Genomic DNA, 15591 nt, shown 5'->3' with positions numbered 1-15591 from the left:
CGAACGAAAAAAAAAAAAGAAAATGAAGGAAACATGCTGGCAGGCAGAAAAAGAGCCATAAAATCGGCTTTTAGTGGGTAATACATGTAATTGCTCGGCGGTTGTGTCGACATTGGTTGCCATACAGAGAGCGGGGGGGACAGAGGCGGGGGCGGGCAGCATGCGCTCCGCTCATTTGGAAGCTGCACGAGAGAGAAGAGGGGAGAGGGGAGAGGAGATGATGGTACACACACACACACATAAAGTGTAGCAGCTGTTTAGTGGGCGGGACACCGCATGGAAAGCATAAATGAAAATCAATAAATAAAAATTTTATCGCCAAAGTCCCACAACCCCAACACATAGACGACGACCCAGAGGCGATCCAGGGGGAAGTCTATAGGTGTGTGTGTGTGTGTGTATGTGTGTGTGCATGCACACTTTTAGTGCAAATGGCAAATAAGCATAAAGGAAAATAAAGCGAGAGGGAGGGAGGCAGGCAAGGGGCGAGAGAGCGAACGCAAAAAAAAAAATATATTACTAAAAATGGAAGCTAAAACTGTAAAACCGCCAAAACAAAATCAATAAAATTCTGTGTGTTTCTCTGGCTCTATCCTCACATTCTTTTCCTCTCACGCTGTGTGGACGATAGGCCATGGGCGTCGGGCGTTGGGCGGTAGGCGTGGTGGTCTAAAGCGATTGACATGGTAATGCAATTGGCCAATAAATCATTGCAGAAAACTGCATAAAAACTGTAAAGCAAAACCGACAACGAGGACATTTTTTGTCAATCAAAGCGAATGTCCAATACCAATGCCAAAGCGTCGCTTGTCTCAATCAATTAATCAGTTATCCAATCAATCAATCAACCAATCAATCGATCGTTCAGAACATCAACTAATCGGTTAAGCAATGCCAATTTACAATATGCAAAAGTGACAGCAAACATTTTCACAATACAAGGCGAAATTAACAACAGTTGAGGGGCAAGCAGCAATCAAATGCAACCCGACTGGCATATACCCTATACATTATATAGAAAATATATGAGAAATATATATGCATACATTAGTATATAAAAAGTTCATAGCAAAATATGAAAGATTTTCGAATATAGGCACATGCAAATCTGTAAGTTTTTCATCAGCAATGTCAGTGCTTGTCTCAATTGGTTAATTAATCAGTCAATCAATCAATTACAACATCAAGCAAAGACTAAAACGAGGCCATTTTGCAAAATATGATTCAAGAAATTGGTTGAAATATTCATTAATATTTGGCCATCTCGACGATTTTTGTCAACTATGCCCATGATTGTATCGATACGATAATTCAATCAATCAATCAAGCAACAACTACAACGTGGCTATTTTTAAATTCAAAAAAATTTCAATTGCTTGGAAAATATGTTGAAATATTCATAAATATTTGGCCATCTCGACGATTTTTGTCAACCATGTCCATGATTGTATCGATACAATAATTCAATCAATCAATCAATCAATTACAATATTAACCTAAAACGATAACCTTCAGAATATATATGTCGAGAAATCATCGAATGCAAATGTTCATCTATATTTCCCAATTTTCAAAGGCAATTTCAATGCTTGTCTCGATTAGTTAATTATTCAGTCAATCACTCAATCAATTGAAACATCAATCAACAATTTATTGAATATATGTTACAAGACTTAATCGAACGAATGGGAATCTTCCTAAATTCAAAACTGTGCAAATATGAAAGTATCCAACTGCAACACACCCGGTAAAACAGATTAGCAGCGGAGCTCTCTAAGCTGCCCCCGATTGAAAGCAATTGCGGTAGGTTTACGCAGCTCTCGAGTGATTTATGAGGTTCGTTGTGCGTCAAGAGGCGCTAAGTCTGAGAGGGCGGAGATATTGATAAATCTGAATACCTGTGGCATCATAAATCAATATGGGCGGAAAAAAACGCTACTCGAAACAGAAGTATAAACAAAAGGCAGCAACAATAACGATAATGACGGCGCCTCAATAGCAACAAAAGCAGCAGCAGCACCAGCAACAGTAACAAATCAAACAATCGAATGCGTATCGATGTGTGTATGTGTGTAGATCACCTAAACTAGACGACACTACAGTCGCGTCCCGAAATATTCGATACGCCAACAAAGAGTGAGAGAGAGAGAGAGAGAGTATGATCAGACGGTCGAGTTTTGTTTTTCTCACTCGACGACGTCGCTCTTGTTTGTGAAACGCAGTTTAAAGTACGTGACAGGTGATAGGTAAGTGTTCATTTGGGGGAAACTATGACAGAAATGATAATATATTTATGTGTATGTATGTCTACATACAACAAATTATTCAAAGTGTCGATAAGCCCGAGTAGACACGTACAAATTCTTGCTGAATAACTAACTAAATGCAAAGCATCTACACCCCGTACAGTCGTCAGACATTCATATTCATATTCCAATTCGCATTCGCATTGGCAATAATTTTACATATTCGCGAACAACTTGCAAACAGAAACAACAAAATTCCATTTGCAGTTCGAACCGAACATGAAATACCCTAGCAACGTCGGTTCTTTGACAAATCAACCAACAAATAACCAACAACCAACTTATCTAATCTGGGGTGAGTTGCTGCCCAAACTTTCGCATTAAAGAAGACGTCAATCGTTCACTGTTGGCTATGAGAGAACCCATTAATTATCAGCATAAAATCATACTAGTTAAAGAAGGTATCAATTGCTATCGCTAGACTGTGAGAGACCCTTTTACTTATCAAACTGAAACTACTGTGAGGAGGGCTTCTCACAACAATAACAATAGGAATATCAATTATGTTAAAGTAAGAGTTATATGTGGTCAACAAAATAAAATGAAGTAAATGTAAATGCATCTTAAGATAAACTTTAAGCATAACTAACGTATCTAGGTTGGGCGGCACTCAATTAGGAAATATGTCACAGCTACTGTTTGCCTGTCGACAGACAAGCTCTAAATCAAATTAAGTTTGCCTTAATTGTTGCTCAAAAATATTGGGCCAAAGTTGCACTTGCTTGGCAGTGTTGCCGCACTTCATCAGCACTCAACCCCCAAGACAATAAACAAGACTAAAGCCAAGAAGATGAAGCTGATGAACACGAAGAAGAAGAAGAAGAAGGCGATGAAGAAGAAGACAAAGATGATAATGATGAAGAAGGAAGAAATAAGATAAAGTTGAAGCTGCAGCTTCACTCCGCACACAGCCAAAGTGTTGTCCTTTCATGTCCCTTGGCGTGGGCCCCAAAAACTTTTTGATTTGTTTAGGTAAAAAGTTGTGTTGCGTTTGGTTTATGCAAAGCACCAAAGTCGACGTCAAAATGCTGCCGTTGACGTTAACGTTAACGCTGGCGTTGACGTTGGCAGCGCAGTTGCTCTTCTTGCTGTTGTTGGCACTTTCGATAACTCTCTATCTCTGTCTTCCCCTCTCTCTCGCTCGCTCGCGCGATTCGTTTGTTTACTATTATTTTGGCCAGCGCTTTTAATTTACGCGTCGCGCCGCCAAGCCAAGCAGCAAATAGAATTTCGCTGGGCAAATAAATAGAATATAAATGTTGTCCGGGATCCATAGAGCATCGAAGGAAGAGCAGAGCAGCTGCTGGACGCTAAATTACATTTTTATACCCGCTACTCAAAATCCAAGAAGGGTATTATGCAAAGCAAGCAGTAGAATCCAACTGCGAGAATTTATTTTTGTGATCAACATTCACAACATCAAATTTGTAAGATCGTATAATAAACATGCATGCAGTTCAATAAACAATGAGCAGATGCAATTGCTATCAACGGGTATCTCATAGTCCAGCAAACTTAACAGCAAATCGCTTACTTGTTGATGGAGTTAAGCCAGCCGTTTTAGCTGCAGCAGAGAGAAGTGTGGCAACAACGCGCGCACCGCATTAGATGACGCTCAATGAGCAGAAGCAAACTGATTCACTGATCCACTCAACTTTCTGTACAGTGTGTTTTGTGGCCAGTGAAAGAGTGGGGAAGTGGGGGGAGGGCAAGGCAAAGTGGGACACAGCATCTCGCTTCGTTGTGAAGTGAACTGAAGTGAAGTGAAGTGAAGTGGGTGGTTTTGGGTGTTTTGTTGTCGCCAACATTTTACTGTGCTGAAAATTCAATTTGATTTGATTTGATTTTCGTTCTCGTTTTCGTTTGAATGCACAGTAGAAGAAGCATCAGCAACGGCAAAGAAATGATATCAAATTAGTTGAAATAGAAGCAATACACAGAAAAAACGAAGTCTGTTTCTGTCTCCGCTTCCCTCTTTCCATTCACACACACACACACACAACACTCACAACTACGGTTTAAGTTCGAGTTGAAATTATGTTGTAGTGGTGTGGTGAAGGTGAACAACAGAGGCCGGTTGCAACAGAAGAAGGGGGAGACGGGAGGTTGACTCACTTCACTGCAAAAGTCCCATGGGCGAGAGATCACAAAAGAGTATGTGAGAGAAAAATGATAAATTACATACATATGCTATAGCCTATTGCCTGTGCAACTCAACATGTAAAATGCTAAAATTAAGAAATACTTAACAACTATAATATTTTGTACAACATTTGTGTATTTACCAAATGAAATTGCATCGAGTGCACTTATTAATGGCCTGCAACTTTTGTGAATGTGTGGGGAAGAGTGTGCGATGTTCGCTGTGTTGTCGCAGTTTTTTGTTTTGCACGCGTATTCTGTTTCTTCTCTCTTACTGTGCTTCAAGTGCAAATACAAATTTCAAAGCAAACAGCCACGCGACAATTTGGGAAGCCCGATGTCAATTTAGCGCCGTTTTATAAGGCGGCTGTGCACACACACACGTACACACACAATCATGCATACATACGTGTGTGTGTACTGTTCGTACTTGGGTGCTAGCAAAGATTTTCATTGAGTTGCGTTTGCTGCGTTTTGCTTGCTGCTGTTGCTTTTCATTTTACGTTTTCGCATTTACGCGACGCGATAAAAATCAACAGTAGACGTCTAGTTAAAAGTGTATGTGAATGTGTGTCTTTTTATCGAGACTTGCTCGCAATTAATTTAAAACATTAAAATTTTTTGCCATGAGGTCGGCCGTTGTTGTTGTTTTTCTAATTAATTTGAGCGTACGTCGCTGTCGCTGTCGCCGTCGACGTCGACGCCGCTTAGTTTATGCTTGTTCTTGTTTTATTGTGTTGTCTTACGCTAGTTTGCACTTTTAGTAGTTGTGCTCTGCTCACGTCTCTTGCTCACTCTCTCTCTCCTTGCTTTGTGGCGGCGACGGCGCTCTCAGTTGCGCTCTGCTCTCTCCCACTCTCAGTGCACAGTGTTTGTGTGTGTGTGTTGCGTTGGGGTCTATGTGTGTTAAGTTGTTGTTGCGGCCGCTGCTGACGCCGCTGCTAGTGGGTTTTGTTTATTTGTGTGTTGCATTTATTTGTCTGGCACATTGCAATTTGTATTATTATTATGTGAATTAGACGTCGCTGCTGCTGCTGCCGCCGCTACTGTCCATGCAGCAGCAGCCTTTCTTTTCACCCCCTTCGCCCCTTTTAACACGGCACACACACAATTTTAACACGCACAAAACAATTTGAACAAAATTTTAAAGCACAACAAAAAAAAAAGAAAAGCGAAAAAGGCGCGCGCACGTTTGTCAATTGTATGGTTGCTAATGCGAGCAACAAATATAATTACGAGCATATGTTGCAATTGGATTACTACTATTTTTTTTTTTGGTTGTCGGTTAAACAAAATACAAATTTTTCATAAGAAAAGCTACACGAACTGCCGCCGCACGAGCGAAGTTGCTTATACGTTATATGATGAAAACGAAACGGCAGCGACAACGACAACGACGAGCGACGAACAACGCGTTCACAGACAGCGCAGCGCAGCAGCAGCAGCAGATGGCAGCAGCAAGCAAGCAGGCGAAAAGCAAAGGCAACGAAATGAATCGAAGCGACACGAACACGAGCCGAAGTGAGCACACGAATCTGACGCAAGACGTTTTGTGTTCAGAGAGAGAATGAGAGAGAACGCGGCGTGAGAGCCATGCGTGAGAGTTTTGTCGCGTGTTCTTGGTGGGTGGCCAAACAACCCAACCCCCCCCTGCTCCACCTCATTTTAATACGTGCTTTGGCATATAATGAGTGCCAATGCCAATGCGATAGAGAGAGAGAGAGAGAGCGAGTGAGCAGAGCATTTGGCAATTGAAATTGAAAGTTGTAATACGTTGCGACGTAAGGCGACACAACGTTAGCTTTGGGGTCGACAGCAAAGCAGCGGGTGCAAGTCTTGCATGAAATTCATCATCAAACAGCTGCCGCCGCAAAATACTTATGCTTAGTGAGTGCTCTCTCTCACATTTTTTTTTTGGTTGTTTTTTGGTTTTGTATTATCTATCGCCGGTGCACTCTCCCAAGCTAGCAAGCATCCTCGCTCTCTCGCGCTGCTCTCGATATCCTGCTCTCACTCTCTCTTTCGCTCGCATTTGGTAAACAGCGGAAATCCAATTACAAGGCAGAGAACAGCGGACAGACGTCGCAAAATGCAAAAGGCAGACACGGCGTCGTCGGCAGAGATTGCAGCTTACACAAGTACAATGACTTGACGACGTCACACACAGACACACACATTCTATTCTAGTGGTTCATGCTGTTTTGCAAATGCAAATCGAATTCCTTTGAATAAATGTCCATATTCACTGTTATTCTCGTTTTATTATGCGCCCAGCTCTAATCTTGTGCTTCTTCTTATGTATTTATCGCCAATGATAAAAGCACAAAAAACACAACACACAACTGAAACAACAACAATGCGCTTTTATTTGCACCTACAAAGTGTGCCGACGCCGCTTATCAGCAGCCACAGCCGCCGCCGTAGCAGCAGCAGCAGCAACGACAACAACAACTACAACTACAATGATCGCAAACAAACAAAACAGAACGCATAAGCAGCGCCACCTGCCGGACCGGCCTCCCTGCTGACAACAACAACAGAAACAACGGCACTGTGTAAACGGACAGAATGGAAGCAGCGACTGAGAGAGTAAGGCAGAGAGTAAGAGTAAAAATGAGAGCGGTAAGTGAGCGAGAGAGCACCAATGCAGATGGCGCTGCTATGAAGTGTTTTTGGGTGATTTTATTTCATCTCATTGGGTATTTGTGACGTTCTTTCCGTTGTTCTTGATGCTTCTTCTTCTAATTCCCCGCTACGCACTATAGTTGAAAGGGTATTGCAACTATTAAGTGTCAATGGAAAGCATCTCCGAACGATAGAGTGAAGCGTTAAATTTAGCATGTCAATATACAGATCAAGTTTATTTTAAATTTTACTACGATACTATACAAAGCCCCTATTGTTTCAATATTTAAAGTATTATTATCTAATTACTAAACAAATATTTCTCATAGAAAAATCGTATAGTGAAATAACTACAATAATTTGTAATGCATATAAAGTACATATTTGCAAAACCATTTTACAATAATCACCATAGGGTATTCAGAAGCCACGCATTGCTCGCCTAGAGCGAATCTTTGGTTTTGATGTCGTCGTTGTTGTTTTACAAAATGTTGATTTGCCTTGCTTTTGATGTGATTGACAAGTTGCTGCGGATTTTGCATTTTATAAAATGAATCGAGCACAGCGGTAACAAAATGCGAGGAGTCTTTCATATGCGTAAGTGTATGTGTGTGTGTGTGGGTGCGACAACCTTGAACTTTGACCCCGCGTCAGCTACAAGCATTCTAATCTGCGCCTAAACATTTGATTGACCTGCCTCTGTCCGAACGCAGCACCTCCGCCCACCCTCCATAAGTTCCCTTCTCCCCCTTCCAGGTCATTCATCCACTTAAACACACACACAAGCACACACACACACACCTCCATTCGGCTGCTGTCGACGTCGCCACTTGACTTGATATGTGACGACAGTTGCTTTCCTTCTCACACTCATTCGCTCGCTTGCCTTCGGTCTCTTTCGCACGCTTACGCTCTCGCAACGTGAATGAGATGAAGGAGACTGATGAACGATAGAAATGGAGAAGGAGATGGAACTGGATGATGGCAAACTAATAATTAGTCCCAAGTGGGTTTCATAGCAACGAGCCTCTCGGCCATTAAGCTGAAATCTTGTGCCCGATTCACAAGTGCACGAGAGTTTGAGTAGAGAGACGTGATGGAGGAGGAGGAAGTAGAGGAGGTGAAGCAGGTGGAGGGGGCTAATGGTCAGCTCACTAGAGTTTTGCGCTGATTACAAATCACAAGAAAAAGAAGAATATCAACGAATGAAAACAAAGAGAAAAACGGAAACATCGAAATCAATGATTGTAAATAGAAGCTCAATGATTTACAGCAAATATAACTGAGAACACAGAAATTCAAATGGAAATCGAGCAGCAGCAATGATAAAGAATTAAGAGAAAGTTGCAGCCGAGTATGCTCAACTGCGTGATACCTGGTTATGTTTTTAAGGAATTTAATTAAAGTAAATTTTAGTCTATTGTAAAGTTTATAATGCAATTGCAATTATATTCTAAGAGTTTCATCAAAACTTGAACACGATTATTAAATTTGATCCGTATTTTATAAGCAAAATTTAGTCGTTATTATCGACACTTTTAAACACTTCAAATGTGAAGATGTTCATATCAGAGAAGTTCACTTCAATTCTGTTTATTCAACTCTTCCTAAAAAGTTAATCATTTACATGGAAACCTACAAAAGTTTTTACTTATATGTATATGCATTTTGTCGAGTTCATCAAATCGGATTAAAGCGAAAGTTGCAATACACTATTTCAATACATTAAGTTTCGTTAAAGATCTAAAAGTTGCAACTATCAATGAAATGTTTGAGAAATATTTGGAATTTGGATTTCTGTCTTCCCTCCGTCATATTTAACACTATAATCTTTATCTTTTAGGAAATCCCAGATTGTTAAAAATTGTTTCAAGTGCGTATGTTCACAAGCTTATCATGCCCTCACAATTTGCGCGATTTAAATTCACGCGATTTGAACGACTATTGATAATGAACTTATCAAAAGGGTTCATTTAAATCGCGTGAATTTGGATTTAGTAAAGACTTGAGAGTTTTTTTTTTGTTCGTTGTCAGCTTTCACAACTCGCAGTTGAGTTGTTTATTTTTTTATTGCGGTTATTTTGTGCACAGGTGCACAGCTGTATCTGAAGTGTGTTTTTTTAAAGCGGAATATTTATTTTCTACTGTATGTTTACTAGAAACGAAAGCAACAATACGATTTACATAAGAGTAAATATTTCAACTGTGCTGCAAAAAAAAAAATACCCGTTATATTTAATTTTTGAAAATTCGCTTTTCCTAGAACTCGACGTTTTCTCTTTATCAAGTTGTTACTTGATTCTTTTTAATATTTACTCTCCATTTCCTATTCGCTACATCGTTTTCTTGGAAACCATTTTTTACAGATATCGTACAAATAAATAACAATTTCTAAAAGTCATTTCAGCTTGTTAACGACAACATATAAAACAGGAACTGTAATAATAATTGAGTATGGGCAAGACCAAGTATTATTTGCGTTCGTTGGATGCATACGAAATCGAAAATATAAGTCATGTCACGATTGTGGATAGGACGCCATAAATAATACAATGAAATGCAATCGAGACTTATAAAAAGTATATTTCGTCGAAAAACGAGGTTGCTTAATAAAATCTAAAGATAAATCCAACATTGTAGCTTTACTTTTCTGACCGATCTTAGATATTTGATAGTTGCAGGCAATAACAATTAAAAAGATAAAAGGCAATGTAAAGTAAATTTCTTTGGAAAGAAGCAGAACAAGTGATATCAATAACAAAAATCCCAAGAACTTTATAGTTTCTATGAGGACATACTATACAAATATGTACGTATATATAAATAGTTCCCTCTCAAGTATTTACTGTAGAATAAATCACTTTGAAAATCAATTGCTTAATCGAAATATAATCGAAAATGCATATAAGTGAGTTGCGAACTTTGTGGTTTATTATATTTTTGTTCTCTGATTTGTTAAGGATCTGGTGAAATATATATGTATATACATATATATGGGTTAACTATAGACCCCGCATTCAAATAAAACCAAATGTAATCGAGTACATTTCTAAGTAAAAAACGTTGTTTAACAAAGTAAAAAATATAAGAAAGTAATATAAGTAATTTAAGAAAGTAGTATAAATTGTCAAGGACAAACCATATTATATATATATATAACTATTCTATATAACTATTATATATATAACTATTCTAGTTCATAGGTCTCTCTATTCAAAACGATTAAATGTTTGCTATAAACATTTCTTGTATAGTAAATTTCTTAGGCAAAAAGGTGAAAATTCTCTCAAGAGTAAATTCAAAATTACGACAATTTCAGATATAGAAACATATGGTAGAGCTTTAACAGACTAAATGAAATGGTATATCAAGAAGATAATACAAGTTGTAGGCGATATACAATACATACACATTCAACAAAAGTTCACATATTTAATAGAATCAAATAAAATAAATTTCCTAGTCAAAGAGTTTCTTAGAAAGGGGAAATTAAATGTACTATACATAAGATTTTGGGTTGTTTTTTGTTTCTATATAGCGCGGGGTTCTATCGATAGACCCCGCATTCAATGCACATTGAAATGCAATGAAAATTTCATAGAAACAAATATTGTTAAAAAAAAGAGTAAATCAATATAAATATACATATAGAAAATGTTATATATTAATTAGTTTTTTAGTTTTAATCAGGGATCTATAGCTAGATAAGGGTTAATGGAGTGAGTGGAGGGTTAACTGGCTGCCCACTAACCTTGTTGGCGAATTGCGAAAGTTGTAGCAGCAACAGCAGAATGAGCAAACCATATACACCAGAAAGTTGATGCTGCCGCACCACGTTGAAGTTGTCGCTGTTGCAGTTGCAGTCGCCGATGCAGTCGCCGATGTCGCTGTTGTTGCTGTTGTGGCAGCTGTGGTTGTATCCTCTGTTGCAGTACCGCTGCTGCTGTGGCGACTTGCAATGTGTTCGCAATGTTGATCTGTTGTTGTTGTTGCTGTTACTCCTTTTCCTTCCTTCTCTTTCTCTTTGCCCCCTGCGCAGCGACCGGCAGCGGCGTTAAGCGCCGTTTCAACGATGATCGAGGCGGCTGACGATTTGCGTCGCTGCGTTGTTGGCAGCGCAGTTGCGTCGCTGCTTGATTTTTGCGCAGTTTGCCTTAAGAATTTGCTCAAACGTCGTGCTGCCGACGACGAGCGCGACTGCGACTGCGACTGCGACTGAGGCAGCGACTGAGGCAGCGGTAGCGAATGTGCGTGATAATTTGTGCAATTGATGTTGGTTGTTGTTGTCGTTGCTGATGCAGCTGCTGCGCCTAATGCTGGCGGTGCGCTGCAGGTGGATCGTTTGCGCTGCTGCTGCTGCTGTTGCTGCGACGCTGACGTTGGCACTAGCAGCGACGTTGATTGCAGCGTGTCATCGACAAAACTGATTTGCTTCCACTTTTTCTTCTTCTTCACTTTGCCGGTCGCTTTCAGCAAATGTCGAGTGCGAAATGTTGTCGGCGTCTGTGTGGACGCAGCTGCAGTCGGTGGTGCTGCTGCTGCCGCTGCTGGTGTTGATGTCGCTGATGCTGCCGTTAGACTTTGACTGCGACGTTGACGCGCTGCACCTGCTGCTGCTGCTGCGACGGCGGCGGCGGCGTTGCCGTTCTCGTTGTCGCCTTTGGCCGCCAGTTCAAAAACTTTGCCCTTAACTCACGCACACACATGCACACGGCACTCACACACGCACACACGGCACACACACACACAGCAACAACTCACGCACGCGGTGCGCGACGTCGACGTCGCGGCATTTGATAAGCGGCAGCTGTGGTTGTGCTTGTTGTTGTTGTTGTTGCTGCTGCTGCTGTTCTTGTTATTATACTGCTTCTTCTTCTGCAGCTTCTGCTTCTGCTTCTTGTTGCTGCTATTTCTTCTTCTTACTGCTGCTTTCACTGTTTCTTCTTCTTCTGCTTCTCCTTCTGGCTACTTCTTCTTCTTCTTACACTTTCAGCTGCTGTGTGATTTGCGTTGATTTACGATTTTAATTTAGATTCGCTTTTGTTTTTTTTTTTGTATTTTTGGCTTTCTTTGTTGTTGTTTCTGCTGCTGCTGCTTTGCTGTTGTTTTATGTAATTTGTTTTGTTGTTTGGCGTCGCCGGCCCGCAGCGCTGCCAAAGCACTTTCTGCTTCTTCTTCTTGAATTTGCACAAAAAAAATAGTCACCGAAAAAAAAAACACAAAAAAAAGAAAAACACAAGAAATGCAGGAGCTTTTTTTTTCCTTTTGCTCTCTTACAACTTTTTTTTTTAGATTTTTGTATTTTGCAAAATGCTTTTGTTGTTGTTTTAAGCGCGACACGGTTTGTTGTCTGTCACACACACACACAACACAAACGCATACGCGCACGCACACAGAGACAGAGATTTTGAACGAGAAACACAGTCGAGACAGCGACGCGGCGACAGCGCTCTCGCGATGCTCACAGCTGCAGCGACCGCACAACACTGGCCCCAAAAGCCCAAAGCCAACGTTTTTTTTTTTTTTTTTATTATTTGCTATTTGCGAGAGCGCGACGTCGACGTCGACGCGTCGTGCGAGTAAAACGACGAAGCGACCGACGAACGACCAAACGACGACGCACGCCGCCAAAAGCCAACGACTGCGACAACGGAAGCTGTATGGAGACTGAGCGGCGGCGTCGCTTCAACTGTCGCTTTTCTATGCTGCTGAATGAAGTGCGCACCAAACAAATAGTAGTAGATGCTGGTAGAGAGGCTGTGCAGCTCTTTAAGCTCAATATTTACGATTCACTGCAAATGTTTTGTACTTGTTGTTGCTATTGTTGGTTTTAGCTGTGCAAATGCTAAAGCTTTACCTTCGTTGTTGTTGTTTCTTATCGGCTGCTGCTTCAGTTGTAATTGCTTTTCAACAACAACAGTTCAGTGTGTGTGAAAGAGAGAGCGACAACATGTGGGAGCGCACCCAGCATAGCAGCGTTCTTGTTCTTGTTCTCTCTCGCTCTCTTTGCGCAGCCCATAGAACACACACACACAACTGCGCTCTCTTAGGCCTCTCAGCATTGCTCTCTGTTGTTTTTGTTCTTGCTGTGCGGCTGCTGGCGCTGTAGTTGCTGTTGTTGTTGTTGCGCATTGCACTTGAAAACTTCATTTACGCATAGTTGCTCGCATTGCATCTCTCTTTCTCTCTATCTTTCTGGCTCTCTGCTTCGCTCGCTTTTTCTCTCTCTCGTTCTCTGCCATTCTGCTTATCACACCTTCCGTTCGCTTCACCAATGTCCAAGCAAAACTTTTTGCTGCTTAGTTGAATTTGCATTTGTTATGGATCCGCCTAAGCTGGGTCAAGTGACGGGCGCTGCCGACGTTGACGTCGCCATTGCCATTGCTACTGCTGCTGCTGCTGCTGTTCACTCCAGGTTCTTGTCTTCGCTAACACTCCACAACAAAATAATGAACCCAATGAAGCCTTCGATCGTGAATGCAAATTTGCAATAAAGATTCTTTACAGAATGAGTAGATCACATTACTATAATCATAGTACTAACGATATAATGTAAAATATAAATATATATTTTACATTTATATTGAAAGTATATCAACATATTTTAGGCACATTCTACAATTTAAGAATTGTGTGTATTCAAGAATATGATTATTAATTGATATATTTTTAATGAATTTATTAATTCCCAACACAATTTTAACAACTCGCTGAAAACTTTTCTTTTTCATTAACTTCCTGGAAGTTGAAAATTTTTATACAGAAAATTTAAGAATTTGAGAAAATTCGAATTGCATGAATTGTTAATTCTTATATACTATGCAAAAAAGTATGCTATACAAATTTGGTCGTATTTGTGAAGAAAATAAAAAATGAAATAAAATCAATTGATTTGCTCTTTTATTTCTTGTTTCTCTCTCTTACGACTCTTTGCTTTTAACAAATGTAAAAAAGTTGATTATTGAAATGTTTATATATAGGAACCACAGAGAACTCGATAGCAACATTTGTGTTGTAGAGTGTAATTAGGCAATTTTGATTACAAGATTACTTCTGGAGCGTTTTCCACTTTCCCTACTTTCCACTTTGTTGCCACAGCCAGATGCGAGTTGCGAGTTGTCAGCTGCCAGCTGCTGTTGCTTCTGTCATTCACAGTTAAGTGTCGGGCGTCACTTTTGGGTAACCTAACCTTATGACCTTCCTCCCCCCTCACCGACACTCCCGCGTGACTGACCCGCGAGCATGAATTTCGTTATTGGCTCTTGAGCTGTTGCTGTTGCTGCTTCTCAGGTGCGTTTACAGTAAAGTTTGGAATTTTCTTTGCCAAGCAAACGCAATAAGAAAGCGACGCCCGCTCTCACCTCCCTTTCCCTCTCTTTCTCTCTCTCCCTCTCCCTCTCGCTTTCGCTTTGCAATTATGTGGCGCTTGTTTCGCCAGGTCGAGAGTTATCCATCAGCCAAAGTCATGAAATGAAAATTGCTGCAGCCAACAACAACAACAACAACGATGAGGCAATTGCATGCGCTGATATTTGTTGTTTTCCCTCTCTCTCTCTCTCTCTCTCTCTCTCTCTCTCTCTTTCTCTGTTGCAGCTGCGTTTCAGTTATGCTTGAGACTTGGCATCTTTTGCATACACCGATCTATGCTGCAGGCATTGTGGCAAGGTGCACACATGCAACAAACTAAGCCCGAAGTGCTGCCCCAAAAAGTGTCAACAAATTCCTTAACTTTTCTTGAGTGTCTAATGTTGATCTTCAGTTAAGAAAGTCGTTTCATTCATTATCAAATTTTAATTTAAAATAAGCATTGAATATTAATATTTGAAATAATTTCAATGAAAACCATTTCAGGAATAATTTATATTATCATTATAAATTTATGACTTTATAAAGATCGAAAAAGCAAATTCTATTTATTTACTTCTTTATTTTAGAATATCAAAAGCAACTGCAATAAAATTAGGTTGAACTTTCTATTATAAAAATGCAACAAAGTGAAGTATTTTTCCAAAAAATATACCAAATTTATATACCACGTAAATATTAAAATATACCAACGCCCATATTTGGTATATCGATGAAGTACTACACTCCAAATATACCATAAAGACCGAAAAATATACCAAAAATATATTAAAATATACCAAAGACCATATTTGGCATATCGATGAAGTACTACACTCCAAATATACCATAGAGACCGAAAAATATACCAAAAATATATTAAAATATACCGAAGACCATATTTGGCATATCGATGAAGTACTACACTCCAAATATACTATTGAGGCCGAAAAATATACCAGTTTACTTATTTTCTAATATCAAAATTAGACGCAATAAAAGAAAACTGAATTTCTATTTTACAACTTTAATTAATTCACAATATTTTAGAAATTATGACAAGTCCAAAAATATTACTTCACATAATTTAAGTACAAATTTGAATTTTTTATCATATAATATTATAATCAGAATTAATTGCAACATAAACAATGAAAAATTGTAGTTCAAAAGT

At 39.7% G+C, this 15591-nt stretch overlaps 1 protein-coding gene across 9 annotated transcripts in view; it reads right to left on the bottom strand.

Moving 5' to 3' along the window:
• The window catches only part of LOC132797332 (cAMP-specific 3',5'-cyclic phosphodiesterase), a 237285-nt gene that overhangs the window by 69603 nt on the left and 152091 nt on the right, over positions 1-15591 (bottom strand). The window contains exon 1 of one of the 9 annotated variants that reach the window (XM_060809038.1): positions 10825-11737. The exons of 7 other annotated variants lie outside the window; for them this stretch is intronic. In XM_060809038.1, the coding sequence (XP_060665021.1) occupies positions 10825-10877 (53 nt within the window). In that variant the 5' untranslated portion in view covers positions 10878-11737. Of the gene's footprint in view, positions 1-5194; positions 5214-10824; positions 11738-15591 lie in introns of those variants that run through there. One more of the 9 variants, XM_060809042.1, reaches the window with a different exon arrangement.

The sequence above is a fragment of the Drosophila nasuta genome, chromosome X, assembly GCF_023558535.2.
Source record: "Drosophila nasuta strain 15112-1781.00 chromosome X, ASM2355853v1, whole genome shotgun sequence".
NCBI classification, from domain to species: Eukaryota; Metazoa; Arthropoda; class Insecta; order Diptera; family Drosophilidae; genus Drosophila; species Drosophila nasuta.
This window is presented reverse-complemented; position numbering and strand designations above follow the sequence as displayed.